The sequence below is a fragment of the Vanessa atalanta genome, chromosome 3 (assembly GCF_905147765.1).
Source record: "Vanessa atalanta chromosome 3, ilVanAtal1.2, whole genome shotgun sequence".
Classification (NCBI taxonomy): domain Eukaryota; kingdom Metazoa; phylum Arthropoda; class Insecta; order Lepidoptera; family Nymphalidae; genus Vanessa; species Vanessa atalanta.
Genome location: NC_061873.1, coordinates 8538480 through 8556723, shown reverse-complemented (window position 1 = coordinate 8556723; position 18244 = coordinate 8538480). Strand labels below are relative to the sequence as shown.

General features: G+C 30.9%; 1 protein-coding gene across 1 annotated transcript; it reads right to left on the bottom strand.

Annotated features, from left to right (window-relative positions):
* Positions 1 to 1742: 1742 nt before the first annotated feature.
* On the bottom strand, positions 1743 to 17707 carry LOC125076907. The gene is made up of 27 exons (XM_047688642.1): positions 17520 to 17707; positions 16772 to 16980; positions 13375 to 15308; positions 12966 to 13103; positions 12654 to 12824; positions 12382 to 12522; positions 12120 to 12311; positions 11751 to 11891; positions 11257 to 11457; positions 10503 to 10646; positions 10096 to 10284; positions 9418 to 9604; positions 8999 to 9108; positions 8461 to 8607; positions 8068 to 8267; positions 7920 to 7950; positions 7433 to 7658; positions 7271 to 7352; positions 6692 to 6870; positions 6312 to 6513; positions 5850 to 6047; positions 5671 to 5767; positions 5249 to 5405; positions 4783 to 4968; positions 4434 to 4597; positions 3655 to 3804; positions 1743 to 3203 (listed from the first exon to the last, which is right to left on the bottom strand). Exons 2-27 carry the CDS (start codon positions 16938 to 16940, stop codon positions 3045 to 3047), a joined length of 5895 nt encoding a protein of 1964 aa, XP_047544598.1. The 5' UTR covers positions 16941 to 16980; positions 17520 to 17707; the 3' UTR covers positions 1743 to 3044.
* Between the last annotated feature and the right edge of the window lie 537 nt (positions 17708 to 18244).

The window sequence follows — 18244 nt, the reverse complement described above, 5'->3', positions numbered from 1 at the left end:
CTTACAGAAAATTTGCTTAATTTAAACTTTCGCAATGTCTGCGCGTAGTTGTTATCCATTATATCGATGTGTCTTTGAGATAAACTATGGTACATCACTACGCGATATATCGATAGATAAGATTTCACTACAGAATAAACTCGACATAATATATCAAAATTCAAGATAAAACATACACGCGAAACCATATAACATTATTTAGACAAGATAACAATAATCAACTTTCAACCAACTTACGTGACAAGTAACGATTATATGAATGATTTTTTGAATCAAAGTCGTGATGATACCATTTATAGGTGAACTATTAAACGATTTAATAGTTTACATACGCTCAAGTTATAATTATGTAATAACATACATATTTAATAATAAAATTACTTGTTATATTCGAACCCAAAATCTGGTATAAATTCTATTTTCTTACTAATGCTATAAGTGTGAGAATTTATTTGTTTGTTCACAATCACTCTCAAAAGTTATGTAATACTTGACATAAATTATTTATAGAAAGTATGATTTAACCATATTCCTAAAGATATTGCGACCATCGTGACAACAATAGTCACATAGTATGAAATAATATTTGGAAAATGTATACATTTCTTCAAACATATACCAACTGAACTGTCACGATGGTCCAGCAGATAATTTATAAGGCTACACATTTTAACGTCCAGAGTTCAAATCATGTGTTAAGTCAATACAAATTTATTGGGTTATTCTGTCTATAAAATCACAGTAACAGCCCAGAGTTTGGTAGTCGCCTCTCAATAAATTGCTTTGAAAAGTTAATTAATCCGCTGCATATTGGCCTGCAAGCGATGTAAAAATCGCTGTTATAATCCTAATATGCCGTACTTAATCAACTCACTCATAACAAGCTATGTCTCGTTCACAATATTAGTAATTCCTTAAAAAACGAGACAATGCCAGTATTATTAATAAAAATTATAGAAATACAATAATCAGACCTTGTTTAAGTGTGCACAGATAACACATCATTCGAAAATGATAATTTCAGTATTAAAACAATAATCTAACTTTTTAATTTTTATTTTAATAGTTTTGAGGTACAAGAGTATTTGTGATAACGTTATGATTATTCACTTTTGCCCATAATCATTGATGCTATAAGAAATGTTATATGTTATATAAGCTACTTATAGCAGCTAAATTGTTATATCCCTTACGCCTGTAATTACAAGCAACTGATGAGTCACTCACTATTCAAACTGGATCACAAAAATACAAAGCTGATAAAGATGATTTAAATTTCATACAATCCACCTCCACTATACCGTTTGATTCAAGAAGTCACAGTCTTATTTACAAATCTACAAAATTAAATATACTTACTTATGTACAACAATTACAAAATTAAAACTAGCATTTTACAGAACAATAAAAACTTTGAATTTTATGTTATTTTTATCGTATCGTAATGTTAGATAAAACGAACTTATAAACACGATCAGTCATTTCAATAAAAAAAAATTGTACAGTGGCGTAGCGCAGCGGACGTCGCAGGTTACGAATGACACGTTTTGTGGGCGGAAAAATTTCGCATACTAATTTCGAAACATTTTATTTCATATATTGGTTGCTCCTACAATCTGGACCGATTAAAATTAACACGGAACTTTTTATTTTTTTTGTCTGACGGAATTGAGGAACCTCTTCTCATTAAGAGAGTGCGTCTCAAACGACTGGCAACACTAATTGTACCAAACAGTAGTAATTAATAAATAACAGTTAAGATTAGATACTAATGCGTCCATTGTGATACTAATGCGTAGTAATTGAATATATTAGAAAAAACGAAACGTATGTCGTTTGTTTGAAAATGCACTTCAGTACTAAGTGAAAACGAAACTTTACAGACTAAAGTACCCTTCACGTAAAAAAATATTGCAAAGAGAAGGAAATAGTTTCTTTCAAAGAGCACAGACTACAAACAATAAAAAGGGAATGATTGTGGATAATGAAACATCAAAATAACAATATTTTCTCATCAGAATGATTTCTACGATTATTCGAGGACAAAATTGGTCATACGTGGTCCCAAAAAAATAAAACTCTTTCTGAGAATTGGTGTATAAAATTGCAAACTACGATAAATTTAATCTCACTTGTACAGTTTATTATAAAAATCGAGCTGAAAGATACTCTGCCGAACATTATAATAACTCTCATATAACAGGCTCGGAGGAAATCTCGAGCAAGAAGTAAGTTTTGATGTAGACATTGGCAGTGTATTAAAAGACTTTGCTTTTAGAAAATGTAAAGTTTTTGTAAAATTTCATGAATTTTCCTATTTAATATAGTCGGTTATATCGTCATATAGTTCTAATTGGGAGTCTTTTTATGTTTTACATTATATAAACTTTAATTTGTAGTGTTTTAAATTCTATGTGATAAGTAACTTAATTTTGTCATACACACTCGACACTCAAGACTCGTAATCATTTATTGAATTACGAGTAAGAACATTCATACCAAATATGTTTGATATATTACAAAACATACGTACCTACATTATTTTATTAATAACGTGTACAATACACGATAACAATTTTCATCTTTTCGAAAAGTTTTTTAGAATACTGTACAATTGTAACTTTTAATTGAAATTAGGTATTAAATACGGACGAGGGGTCTTTAATATTTGTCCATGCCCCGAGCTGCTAAAACTTACGCTACGCCACTTATATTATACATATATATATAAAATAAAAACATAAATATTATAGCATATGCTAAACGATAACGGCTTAAAATATATTTAATACATTTTATAATGCGTTGTAATTACACAACGATTTACACAAATAAAAAATATAATAGATCCGAAAGTTTGTTTGAAAATAAATCCTAAAATTTTGTGAAATAAACGAATACTATACAATCGTAATCCAACAGGAGAAGAAGCCGTTATAAAAAGTCATATACTTTATATCCTATTATATTTATACATTACCTATATATTTTGTTTTGAACAATAACACTAGTGGAATAAAATATTGTAATTCCAAAAATAAGTATCATACGGTAACCACGAATATGAGGCCGGCGTGAGTAGCCAGGGCGATTTTCCTGTGATGTCTGGGCGAAGGATTGAAAGCCATCGACGGTATATCGCTAAGCGGGAACCTTTCGTGGCAAAGTTCCTTTGGCTTATTATTTATCCGTTGAATGTAGTTCTGTAAAATATATAAAAATTTAATAATAAAAAGTTATCCACGAGAAAAAAAAATAGTTTTTTTTTTTTTGGTGTTGGTCTCTTTGTGTACATTTTGCATTAAAAGAAAACGAATATCGTCGGGACATATATACCTATATATATATATACTTCCAAAGTTTTTATTACCTTTATGTGTAAAAATATATTTTCAAACAATTTTGAGTCGAAATAAAAGGCAAAAAGAACATTTGTTTTTACATTAAGTCTCATGAGATGATGAGAGTTTTTATTCTTTATCAATATTGTATCACTCGTCGTCGTCTAATGCGTTTTACGACTACTATTTAACCGCGTTAAATCGGGGACTTAACCGAGTTATATTTAGAAAGAATAAGTTTCCATAATCAAGATTCACTCGAACGAGGTCACGAAAATAATCTCAAGAGATATTGTATGAAATCATAAATTACCTTGTCAAGTTCTTTGATATATTTAAATTCTATCCCGTACGTCTTGACAGCGTCCTCGTAGGTACGTGGTTCTAGTTTGATCGCTAATTCATCAGTCTTCTGTTTTGTTCGTTTCTTAGCAAGAGGCCTCATGTTTATAAATGCTACCGGCTGGAAGAAAATGGATTAAGATAAAATACTTAAGGTTGAAAATAGGTTTAAAACAAAACATAAATAAAATATTATATTTTATTTAAATAGAATGTTACAAGCAAATTTGAACTGTCATTTTAAAAGATAAATAGGTATCTATACTGCAACCGAGCTGTTACGAATTGTGAATCAAATGGAGGGCATTAGTAGAAGAGGCTTTTTTACAGAAGTGAACAAAAAGATTTTAAATCTTGTAGTGACTAATTAGGCCATAAAAATTTAAAATTATGTTGATATGACACTAGACGTAGTCCAAAGATGTTATAATATTTTGAACCAAGTTATCATACTATGTTAGTTTAATTTTATATGCAGTTGTCTGTTTAGCGCTTTAGATTCAAAAGGTACTAAGAGTGTACGACTTGATAAAGGAATGAATTTGAAAACTGACGAAGGTTTTTTTACTCTGACTGTACTTATGAATGTAAGCCACTTGATAGATTGCCATCTATTGCATAAAAAAGTAGGTAACAGAAAATTCTAAATATAGCCTCAAAATATGTCCAGATTTATTGGACTAGAAAACAGGAATTTAGCATTTTTTGAATCGATAATACAATTTTTTTTAGAGCATTGAGTGTTCAAACCTCCTTGTTAAGAGACGAGTAGGCGGGGTGCGGCGTCATGAGGCGCAGCAGCGGCGGCGCGAAGGCGGCCAGCGCGCCGCACTGCCAGCACGCGCTGCTGCCGTGCACCGCGCCCAGCCGCTGGCCCCAGCCCCACCAGTCCAGCTCGTTCACCGCCTGCGTCACTGCGAGACCGGTACGGGTCATGGCGGGTTCTTACATTTGGGCGATGTTAGGTGTTGTTAACGCTTTTAACACGGCCGAAGTTAACGATACGATAGAACGAGGCGTATATCGAACGATCGAATGGATAACTGAGCGGGACCGAAATCGCAGAAATAATGACTAAATACCGGAGCGTGGAGTTTACCGATTCCGTCATTCTCCGCGAGCAGCGCGGAGGGCCAGTGCGGCGTGTGCTCTGCAGCGGAGCAGGGCAGGTGCGCCCGCAGACGCACGGCGCTCGCGCCGCGCCGCGCGCTGTCGGCGCCCGTGGGCGACGCGCTGCTGACCACGCACGCGCCGCCGCGCACGCCGCTCGCCAGCGTGCTCACACCTGCGGACGCGGGGGGCTGACGTTAACTATCGGCCTTCGCTTGTGTAAAATCGTGGTTACAAGAAAAAATCTACTCAAATAGGTCATAAATGACTTCTGCTAATAAGATTAAATAAAATTCCCATTGAGCAAAAAAAAACATCTACTCCAACTTAATTGATATGCAATCTTAAAGTACTTTTATAATATTCTATTGCGGTTTTGAACAGATTTCTTTTTTTAATTTACGTGTTTTCAATATAATTGTAGACACGATTGTGTATGGCTTGCAAATACTAACCAGTTATACATGTATTATGAGACCGTTCGTCGTGATATGGGTAGATTATGTCAACTCCATCTACCGTTTCTTTCAACAGAGGAGAGTCGCCTTGTAAATCAAACAACGCCGTCGTTCCGTCTGAGTAACCGACGAAAACAACCGAGTGACCAATTTGCTGAAATAAAAACAAATATATTTGTATTTTTGTTTAACTATTTTGGAATTAGGACGTTTTAACTAGGGCTTATAGAAAAAGTACGCACGTAAACAAAAATTATATTTGTCTACGAAATCATTTGTTATTTTAAATTTAATTAAATGATAACAAATAGCCATGAAACCAAAAGTAGATAAATGGTGCCGGATGAGCGATTACAAGCCTAAAAGCGCTTATATCTGTAGACGATAGTGACCACTTAGTTAAAATAAGAAATACTTACTGGGGACCAACTGATAGAAGTAGCTTGGAATTTATTTCGTTCGCCTCGGCTTATCCTTAGCTCAGCCACCGGGGTTAAATTGTATACAACTTTATCACTGTAACATAATTATTTTTCTTAAATTAGTACCCTCTACTATTTCCCGTAGAACATACATATACAATGTGATTTATTGTTACCTGTCTGTTATTGTAGAAGGGTAAGGTACGGAGAATATATAAGCAGAACCATTCGAGCATGCTGCGGCTAGGAGACCAAGCCTCTGGAATGTCTCAGAATGTTCTAGAAGATTGTCTCGCGCACCAGACGCACACCAATCAATTGACCAAATTGTGCCATAGTCGTGTGCTATTCCGAGCACAAATTTGGGAATGGAACTGAAATATAAAAAGAATTGGGTATTTTATACAAACATATTTAGAAAAGTATGTCAGAAACATACGACTTGTTTACCATACCATACGGCGGCAGTAAAAATAATCAACTTTGACCTTCTATTGAAATGATATTATAGCGAGACCTAAAATATTCTATAATAGTTTCGTGAAACAATGACGGTTATGGGACCAGGAATTTCCATACCACACGAAAAAATTCACCGAAAACATGTTTCAGAATATTTCAAATGAAAGAGTACTGACGTGGTCAAATCACCAAAGTCCCATATCTGCAACATGCTCGCTTGGCTGTGGATCTGCGCGATGTCCAGACGCGGACAGTCGGTCGCGTTGTGGCAGCTCACCGCCAGGAAGTGCCGCTCGGCCCCCTCCGCGCCCTCCCCCGCCTCGCCCGTCGCCCACGACACGCACTGGATGCTGCCGCCCACGAACACGGAGTAGCCTCCTAATGAACGCCATGTTTATAAGTAATATTATCCTACTCACGGCTTCATTTACGAGGAGTTATTTGAATTTGAGAATTAAAAAAAGTTAATATTGTAAATGGACTCATTAGTAATTAGGTTTATTGTGCATTTGGACGGTTTAGCTTCTAAAAATTTATAAAATCTAAAAATATTTACCGGTTTCCTTATTAGCCTGAAATTTACTGAGGGTCTTCCAATCCTTTTGACCCATTAGAAGTTTACAGGAATGTTCTAAAGGCGGCATGTATTTACATATTTCATCGTCAGGTACACTCTTGTACTTACAGTATCGCCATTGAGGATACAGTGTATCACTGGTGTAGTGTATTCTACGACTGAAATACGAAAATTTAATTGTTATTATATTGGTAGTCTTGCAAATTTAGTTCAAAGTGTGTTTATCTTTTTGAGAAGTTTGTTCTTAATAGCGAATAAACAATTACATATATTATTATTTAACAGATAATCTGATAATTACTTGGTGGTACACACATCAGATATTCTACCGCCAAATACTTTGTATTATTGTGTTCCGGTTAGAAAGATAAATTAGCCAGTGTACTACAGGCTCAAGGGACATAACATCTTAGTTCCCAAGATTTGTGGTTGGTGATCTAAAGAATGGTTAATATTTCTTACAGCGCCAATGCCTATGGGTAGTGGTGACCAGTTAGCATCAGGTGGCCAATTTGCCTATCTTTATCATTAAGAAAATAAAAAAATAAAAATACTTACAACTCTTCTGCACTTTGATTCAAAAACGCTTTCGGATTTTTTATCTCAAATGGAATACGCTTTATTCTTGTTGCAAATGATCCTAGAAAAAATATTTATTATAATTCATTTTATTCAAAAACCTATCAAATATTTGTCAATAAAAATAATCACGTCACTAACTTGATTCACCGTGCTTCCTCCATTTTTCTTTTGTTGAATCCATTTCTGATGCAGACACGTTTGAATCTACTTCAGTAATATCCGACTCCTCGCCGGAAGACGAGTCTACATGTACGGATTGTTCGGAATCACTGAAGTCTTTATATTTCATTTTACCACACGCATGATCTTCTAACTCGTTCTCCTCATCAGCTCCAAAACCACATGAGGTACAATTAAATTCGAACTGTCAAACAATGAAATCATTTCATTATAAATATAAAAGATTAAAATAATACTTTCAGACTTCTGGGAAAGAAGCACTAGAAACGAAACCAAACAATCCCAATTAAATGTTAAAAAAATTAAATTAATTTCTTTAAAACTCAAGTTGTTCGATTTTAACTCGATGACCTTCAATAAATATCATCTTCAAATCTAATATATACTGTATTAAAATATATATATATATTTAATAAATAATGAAGATAAGAAAATATTGACTCACCTTTTGATATTTTCCAATAACATTTCGAGCTCTGAAAAAAATAGTTATCATTTTAGTTTTAGAAAAAAGTATTATTTAGATTAAAAGCAAATTTTCACTTTTCTCAAAGTTACCAACTGGGTTACTATTTAGTTTTAAAAGTTTGTACCTTTTAGCAGCCTGCCTGCCATCAGCGATGGGTTCATTTTCTATTTGACAATTTACATCCAATTTTATCTTCGACTCTAGTTCCTTTTTTCTCTCTTTCGCGAACTCCTGTTCTTTATGCATTTGGAGATGTTGATATTTATAAATACACAAGTATTTACTGTTGCATATTTCGCAATAGTTTTTGAACTCTTCTACTTCCTGAAGAATGAAAATATGATCAAAGACATCAAACAAGTCCTAAAAAATCTGATACAAGTTTATTGTATTATTTTTTTTATAAAATTTGTTATGATTGCTAAAATTTACTTTAAAAATTCATATTTTCTTAATTGATATTGAAGAAATTATATAACGTAACTCGGAATCTTGATACAAAAAAAAGTATATATACCTTCTCACTCTTCCCACATTGTATGATGTGTGCATAAAAACCTAAAATGGACACTCTCGCGACACCACACAGCATACACTCCAGCTTTTTATATTGTTTTCTATACTCCTTCAAACAATTTTCGACTGCATGAGGATTTTTAACGTCCTAAAAATAATTCTTAATTATTTTGTGTTATTCCTCATTTCTTCCAAAGCCCTACGTAAATATATAAATACATAAATAATCCAGTTTGAATAATAAGAGCAAGAAGAGATTTAACGTAATTAATTAATTAACCAGCTGAAAACCAATTATGTGCTTCGAAGCACGGAAAAGTAAAAAATACTAAGATCCTAACTTCGGAATCTTCAACTTCGGAATCTCTTGATGAAACACCCAAGAACTTTTATATCCCCGACCCAACACAGAAAATCAAGTGTACCTGTTCACCATTAATAATAAGAAATAAATCAATAACATTTGTTTCATAAACGCACATATAGACTTATACATTCAAAGTAACGGAAACATGAGTATTATTTTTAAATAAACTTACTATTGGAAAATCTCCTACAGCCCATGCAACGTTATAGTGTTTCTTCATAGCGTGAGATTTCCAATCTTTTGGATCAACAACTTCAGCGCAAACGGCGCATTGATAAGAATCTAGAAAAACAAGAACAGTTTAAAGCCTTTACTCATCGAAAACTTAAAAGTGATGAGAGTATTAAAATTATTACTAAAAATTGTTATCGTTACTTCTATTCTGTAAAAACTCAATTTGTGAGGTACAAAGGTACTCGTGGAATGCTAAAAACTACCTTATGGTAACAGGCTATTTCGATGTATGTATCATTTAAATTTTAGGAATTTGTAGTTCTATTGAATATCAAGAAAATCAAAATATAAATTTTATTTGCTGTGAAGTTAAGAAAATTTATTTTACAGTTTAATTAATAATATAATTTTACTTACCACTTCCTTTAATCCCTTCTTCTTTCAGAGAAGAATTCGAAACAAATGTGGAATCGCAAGTTTCTATGTGCGATAAAAACACTTTTACATATTTTCTGACAATACCACATTTATTACAAACTAAACCGTTATATTTTTTATTTATATCGTTCAAGTGCTGTAGAATCTCCAGTTGATTATCGAGATTCTGAAAAATTAAGCGTAATTTACACAAGTACACTTCTATGACGTCACAGAATTCAGAAGCCAAACTTTTAGATGCCGAAAACGTCAATAATTACTTTATTTACATCTCTAATATTGTTTATATTGGTATGGATTTCTCTACTGTTTTTCTATTTCATATAAATGTAACTGTGTACTGTATCGAAATATACGAATCCTAGACTGTAGTCAGTTATATCCACGAAGACGTAGCCCACTATTATCGAACCTCAAATGAAGGAAACTCAACCTAAGCGTTACGACTATGTGTTCATGTTGCCATAGATATGAAGTCATCGGGAGAGTTGCTCTAATCATCTTTTGTCCTAAGATTTTTTATTTTCAAATTATTTTAAATACTTAAATAACAAACTTGTAGCCAGTTATCCAAATGATGCAGAATTGGTAAAAAGAGTGGGGCGCGTCATCGTGGACTGAACTATCTACAAACAATAAAAGTCTAGGCGCACTTACTAGAGCTGTTTGTCCTTCCTTCCATGCCATATAAGCATGTTCCTTTTGTATGTGGTTAATCCAATACTTTTGTTCTAATTCTTTTTGACAAACTCCACACTTCACTATTTTTTCAGGTTCAAGAGTCTCGTCTAATGTTGTATCGTTCAAGTCAGTCATACAACTGTCGTCACCATCGAGAGTGGTGTTCTAAAAAGCAAGATGATATCACAACAACTCTTTAACATAAAAAAATCTTACTTAATAAGAATTTAGATTCTACCGAAAAGAACAAGATAATAATACTTGATAGTAGATATAAAAAGACTGTTATCTTGAATTTATAGCATTAAAAAAAATCTCATTAACTTAACGCTTGCACAATAATTTTCCAACTTCAATTTTTTGAAAAACATAACAAAGCTTACCGAGGTACCACTGCAATTTTCGATATGAGTCAGAAAACTCTTGACATATTTACGACGAATTCCACATTTAGGGCATATCAATCCATCGATATCTTTGGTCAAATCGTACAAGTGATCGTAAACTTCTTTAGCATCATTGACATTCTGCAAACACAATGTATGATGAATAACCTTATGCTACCTTAAACACACTGTTATGTAACATAATATGTTATGTAACATGTAAGTTCATCAGAGCCGTATTTCCGTGTAGGACTAGAACGGCAAAATTTAGAGGGCAACAAAAGGTTGAATAGTGAGCTTTTTTAGTAGTAACTTCAACGGTGAACCCACGATCAGGTCAACGTTTTAAAACTCAAAAACAAGTTCACAGCATACCAATTCATCACATTATATTTTGTGATTTACATGGAGAAGGAGGCAGCATTTGCCTAGATCAACGAAGGAATCAAATCTGCGCCTAAAGTTCAGTGTAACTAACTTCTTAGACTTCAGGTCCTCATGGTCGAGACCTCGCGACCATAGACAGACCATAGACATATTACTAGAATTCATCATCTATTTTATTATTATGATTACATCTTTTGTTTGGCGGTAAAGAAACCGGCATGTGTCGGATAACAAACTGTGTACCAATCCGCATTGAAGCATCGTGAGTAAGCTATGAACCTTCTTCTTAAAGGGAGAGGCTTTAGCCTAGTGATGAAAAATAGGCTTTATAATAACTAAAATCTTAGATATAATTAAAGCTTACTATTTCCGTCTCCCCTTCCTTCCAAGCTAAGTAAGAGTGTTCCTTGCATATGTGATCAATCCATTTGTCATCTTCAACTTCTATATGACATACTCCACACTTGATAGGTCCTGTCGTGTTAATTTTTTTAACTTTGCTCTTAGCACTTTCAAATTTGATTTCGTTTTCCTTAAATACTGTTGACTCGGGTGATAGTAATTCCTAAAAATACAAAAAACATTCCAGAAATCTGTATCTTTACCAATTTTTTTAGCATCTGTTTTAAGATTGGACGAAAGACAATTTCCAAAGGGTCGCCACTACGAAAACTACAAAACCTGCTGTAGCCTTTTATTAATCTTTTTAGCTTAGATTATGTACTCAAATGTATATAATACGATATGTATGAGACATCTGTAGAAAGCACAATGTAAAATTACTATAAATATTTATAAAATGGTATATAATATAAAGCAATATAAACTAAAATAAATAAAATATAAATATATACTCACAATATTTGCGCAACTCTTCAAATGATTAATGTACGATTTTACAAATTTACGAGAAACACCGCAATTGCTGCATTCTAATCTTCCGATCGTTTTCCTAGTAATGTTTAAAATATTTAAAACCTTTTCTTCATCCGTGCAATCCTGCGGAATAATTTTGTCAAATTAAACATAACTTATATACAATACATAAGGTATACAAAATAAATGTAAAATATAATAATTCGTTCATTTATAAGAAAAAAAATAGCATCTTAATTCGCCAAAATATTGAATATTGCCCTAGTGTATATTTCTGTACAAACCTTAAAGCAACGACATTTTTAATAATAAAATCAACAATCGAAGTGACTGAAGATCAAATAAACTTACCAAAGGCGGAGCTCCTTGTTCCCAAGCTAAATAGTTGTGTTCTTTACCAATATGTTCAAACCATAAATTCTCTTCGACCTCGCTCTGACAAACTCCACATATTAACCGATTAACACTTCGAGAAGAAGATTGTTCTATTTCATTGTTCGTATTATGTCTTCTCATTGGTCTATTAATTTTATTATTAGTGCACTAAAACATTATTGTATTATTGATTATAAAAATCTTTATTAAGATCATAGTTTATTTCTATATTACTTACTCTTTTATTTATACATTTTTTAACGTGGTTAATAAACTTATTCAATGCATTTTGTTCAGCATCACAAAATGTACACACTAACTTTCCAGTGTCGCATAATCTTCGATTTAATTTTAAAAGCAACTTTTTATCTTCGAAATTCTGTAAATTATTATCAGTATCATTAATAACCTGGAGTATCGTGACTAGACTATAAAGTTTTGATTTTATGAACAGTCGCTGCTCATTCAAAAACTATTATTTTTTAATACATTGAAATGTCTTGCACTTACAATGGTTTGACCTTCTGCCCATGCGACAAAACAATGTCTTTTTGAAATGTGATTTTCCCAATCGATCTTCGCCACTTTTTTGCCACAGGGTTGACATCTAATTGTATCGGTTCCCAGTTTAGCAATACTTTTGTCATCATCTGATTCACTTACCGAAGATCTTTTTCTTTTCTGAAAGCATCATCAGAAATGATATCCACATATACTGCCTTCTTATCAATTTAATTAACATTTTAATCAGTAAACATTACAATAGCAACTGGTTACGGTTAGTAACCATCGTTCTCTATTTGACTAATATTTATGACGTACCCTTGAGAGATTTTTGTTTGACTCCAAATTTTGTTGACAAATCATGTTAATTCCGGAATTGCAGTACTCTTTCGTTTTTAAATGATTTTCATCGACTGTTTTTGTTTTTAAATAATCCCTAGACCCATTGCTTGATCTCTAAAAAAACACGTAATAAAATTAGTTCGACGACAAAAAACAAAAACGCAATTCTTATATATTATGCCTAATGAAAACGGATATTCTCGTTTTTCAAACGAATATTTATATTTACATGCTTAGTTTAAGACTCTTTTATAAATTCATAATATTATTTTATAAATGAAAACAATCAAATTCAAAATAAAAATAAACAGTGAAATCATTACTTTCAATTTACAAAAGGTTTCTATTTACTAGAAATCATAGGTAATATTTTTAAAATACTTACACCTTTTTTTCTAATATTTTCATATTGATTATTATTTGTGCCATTAACGTATTCATTACAATCGTTTGTTTTAGTTTGTAAATTATTTCCTAAGCCTATATTTATCGAAGATTCATCATGTGGAGTTATTTTGTGTTGATTACTTGTCGTAAGATTATCATTAAATTTACTATTTTTATAAACATTTTCAATGATATACCAACATATGTTATTATTATTAATAGATTCATCTAATAAGCTATTCTCTTCCAACGGTTCCTCGTTATAGACAAAACTATTTTGTTCATTTTTACTTTTTATTACATCATTATATTCATCTTCATAAATACTGAACAGGATGTCTAGCGAGCAGTGTATATTAGTCGGAATTAAAAAATGAATATGTTCATAACTATTAGCGGATTCATAATAACTATAAGCACCGAAATCTTTACAAATACAAAAGTTATTAATAAGTTGGGAATCAGAATCGGCTTCATTTGTTTTATAATCAATATCAGCATTATTTTCTAAACAGTCTCCTAAATTAGTTTCATTATTATGGAGGATTTTTTTAACGGTTTTCTTGATTTTAGAATATGTTTTAATGGATTGGCCATTCATGTTTATTGTGGGAATAACTAATTGTCCACCGGGTTTTTCAACACCTTGAATACATAATTTTGATGTTACAATATTTTCATCAGAATTAAACTTTTTATCTTTACAACTATCACCTTCACTGGTATTCACACAACTGTCAAATTCCTTATTATCCAAAAATGCTTTTGTCGGTGTAAATAACTTGTTGTTTTTTGGTTCGTCAGAATCATAATTTAATTGTTGATGTGGAAAATTATTGTTTGTATGATTTTCTACATTTTCCTTACTTTTATCCCTGACATAGTTAACATTGGACAAAGCTACGTCTCTTAAACAATTTTGATCCTTCCGATTAACACAAATTAAATAATTTGATTGATCAGTATCTTTTGCCTTATTTTCTTCTTTGGGATTCGATACATGTACTAAATTATCACCGATAATGTAATTTTTGTTCAATAATTCATCATTTTTCGTTTTATTCGACGATTTATAATTGTTGTCATCTTTTGATTCTTTACTATATATATCATCAGGTTGTGGTGTACATTTTATACCCACATTCTTAATAATATCATTATTGTATGGTCCGTTGGAAATATCTGTCATTGGTTGTACATCATTCATAGAATTTTGAGAATCCAAATATTTCACAGGTTTTTCGGTTATACTTATATTATTCTTACATAAATTTGTATCCATTTTAACAGGTATTAGGGCACTGGAGTCAGATGTATGAATTTTTTTTAACTCTTTTATTTTATTTGCATCCAAAATTTCATGCGATAGTATGTTAATTTTATTTCTAGGTTCTAAAGAAATCTTTGGTTTTATATCTTTTAATGATTTATCTGAGTGTTCAGAGTTTTCTGACATTATAGTTTTATTTGGTAAATCAATATTAGGCTTGGAAATGTCAATTTCATTAACTAAACTAGTAATGTTACCATCATTGTTAGCCCTGTGAATATCAGGTACATCAATATTTTTATTTTCGGTCTTCGTTTTATCAAAATCTAAACTGTTATTGTAAAGACTTATAATCTCCCGATCTCTTGTCCTTAGTCCGTTATGATTATTTTCATGAAGTTTAGATACTTTTGATGAAATTTGATTGTCTTCAATAGAAACGTCCGGATTAGTTAGAAAATTAATATCTTCTTCATTTATTACATCGTAAGTTTTTAATGCAGAAAAGGTAGGACTTAAAAGTACAGACTCTTTCATTAGATTGGCCGTTTTAAGAATAGATGTTTCTTTATTAGAAGTATTTATACAAGTATTTTCAGTTGCCAATCCAGGTTTTTCAGTAAAAAGGGTATGGGCTAGATCTTTTGCATTATCCACAATTTCTGAAATAGTTAAATAATATTTACTTTTAAATTATTAAGGCGGCTGATCGAAGCAAAACTACTAATCAGTAATGTCTTCGTCACCTTCTAATATAAATACGTAAAAAAAGAAAACGTGACAAATAATATTTAATAAAAATAAATAAGATCTAGCATTTAAGCGGCCAACGCCTTTCCAATTTCCAGGTTAGAATTAAAAGTTGGTTTAATGAATTTTTAATAGATTTTAATTAAAAATTTAAATTTACCTAACCCTCATTGTTAAACTTAAACTAACTACTTACTGCTGTATTATATTATATTGAAGGCCGGTTTTGTTTTAAATTATACACGTTCTACCTTTTACACATTGATGGTAATATGGCAAAACTCTCTACGCTAGTTTCAAAATCAACTGTACGCAACGAAATTTTGACTTAATCAAATTAATGAAAACGGAAATAATCCGCGCGCGATCAGATTAGGAATCGACCTTTTACAACTGAGATATTTGTAAAATTATAACATTTAAATTTAGAATCATAATTCTTATATATAAACAAACAACTAAGCGAGTGAATCTGATATACTACTAAAAATTTTTTTTTAATTATTATATGGGTACTATTTTATCAATCATAGTTTTTAATCATAAACATATAATTGAGGTTTTCTAAACATAAGTAGGGTGCACATTAGAAAAATGCCTAAGAATAATTTTAATTTAAGTTTAAAGCCTGGTTTATATATTTATTACCAGTTTTAAGAATAGTATATTTAAATAACAACTTTTCCAATCCAATAAAATAAAGAAAGTGATTTATTTTTAATAAAATATTGAAAAAAATATTTATTTATTTATTAATAGGAGTTGCAAATAATTATATAGAAAAATGCTTCAAAAAACAGGTAATAAAAACACACAGCTAAATATGTTAAGTGACATCTTAATATTTTTAAAATAACACTAGTAAATAAATGTATAAAATTTTTAATTAGTACATATACCTAGCCCATTAATAATTTTTTTTTTTTCAAAATTTTCATATAAATAAAAAACTACAGTCTTACCCGGATAACACTTGAATTGAAGTTGATGCAATATTTAATGATATCAAATCATGGTTGTTGGATGTGAAACTACTCATTCTTATTCATGATGTCTGAATGGTATTTAAAATAATATCTCAATTACATCATTATCGAAATATTTCATATAAAGTTAATTTATTCAGAAGCAATAAATCAATAATCAACTATGTTGATTGTTTTGGATTCAAAATTTATTTTTAGTAATTAATATTAATTAAAAAAAAATGCAAAATTTAGTTTTCTATATTTTCATTGATAATTACAGCAAACCATATTTTATATATATCTTACTAAAGGGTTACAATAAAAATTTTCATAAAAAATTGCACAATATATTGGGTTATTTCTGCATTCGCTGCATCTACTATAAATCACTACAAAAAAAATCTTACCTGTACATGAAGAAATTATTGAATTGCCTATGCCAGGTTGTATATTTCCCAAATTTATACCTAATTTTTCTAATATATTAGGTGGTAAGACAAGTACTTCAGGATTATCATGCATTACATTAGAAAAAAATTGATCCTCTTTCTTTTTTTTTAATTTCTTAGAATTCATTTCGATAATATTGTTTGGTATTAAATATTTACAATTTTTGCTGGAAAAAAAAGTGAAAAAGTTGCAAAATATGATAGGATTGAACCAGTGACTCTCAAAATTTGTGGCTCCAAATCATAACCAATAGCAACAGAGCCAGTTGCAGCATATTATTTAACTTCAATTTTTGATACCATTTGTAAATTGAAAATAAATGTTTAAAAAAAAATTATTATGTAATATTATCATTCAAACTGATTGATAATGACAACACTTAAATATGAAAGTTTTGTAAATATTTCATGACATACGAAATTTTATAAAATAAAAATGAAAAACAAAATAAACACATCTTACCTATGCATTAAATAAAATTATTGAGAAATTAAGCATACTTTGAAAGTTGGAATCGAACCAACGTCACAGAGATAGCAACAACACGTGCTGACTTTAAAAATATTGCGCTGAAGTGCACTAACGAATAATAATGAAAATTACTATGTAATAACTTTAAAAATTGCATATTATACTTAAAAATTAATTTGAAATAATATAACTGTACATCTAATTGAGTATTACATAGTGCATACAGGTACTTACGTGTAATTTGACGCCACTCACTTCTACCATATAATAAAAAAGAAAAAATCACAGAAACATATTATTTAAAAAAAAAACACTAGGGATGAAGCAATAGCCCAACTATTGTCTGGATGTTTTAGTATAACAATATAGGTTATATGTTAAAACTTAGCATTTGGATTGCTCGATTTGACATTAATGCCTTATCTCATGCCTTTTGAGTCTGACACAGACAGAGTACAGGCTACAGACTACAGCTACGACAAAGTTGTGACACAAGTGTCAGACATTTTTTCTTTAACCTAGACTAAGGTTTACACATAGAGCAAAGTAAATATTAAGGCAAGTACAGATATATAGCAAAACAGCACTGTAAACCTGGGATGTGCTACAAATTAAGTAATAAGTAAAATATATTAAACATCGCACTTTAAATATTAAATATACTACTGATTTTTATTACTAGAAAATATTTAATTTGTTTTATTTTAGGAATAATCAAATACAATTTTTGTGCAAAAAAAGAACCATTGATTTAGGTAATAGTAACTACATTCATAAAATGAACACATCAACAATCAATTTAAATTTAAAAGATTTTAAAATAATGTCAACATGTGCATCTTATTGATACACTAAGATAATTGTAACAAATGAATTTAATTCGTAGAAATTTCATTCATCCCACTATTCCGTGAAATTAAGAGAAATATTAATATCAGATGAATAAAAATTGTTTGAAT

Coding starts and splice junctions, on each gene's coding strand:
- LOC125076907 (XM_047688642.1), bottom strand. CDS start 16,940: ATGAATTCTAAGAAATTAAAAAAAAAGAAAGAGGATCAATTTTTTTCT. Junction 13,104..13,374: donor AAAATATTAGAAAAAAAGGT/GTAAGTATTTTA, acceptor GTGTTTTTTTAG/AGATCAAGCAATGGGTCTAG. Junction 10,285..10,502: donor AAAATTGCAGTGGTACCTCG/GTAAGCTTTGTT, acceptor CTTGCTTTTTAG/AACACCACTCTCGATGGTGA.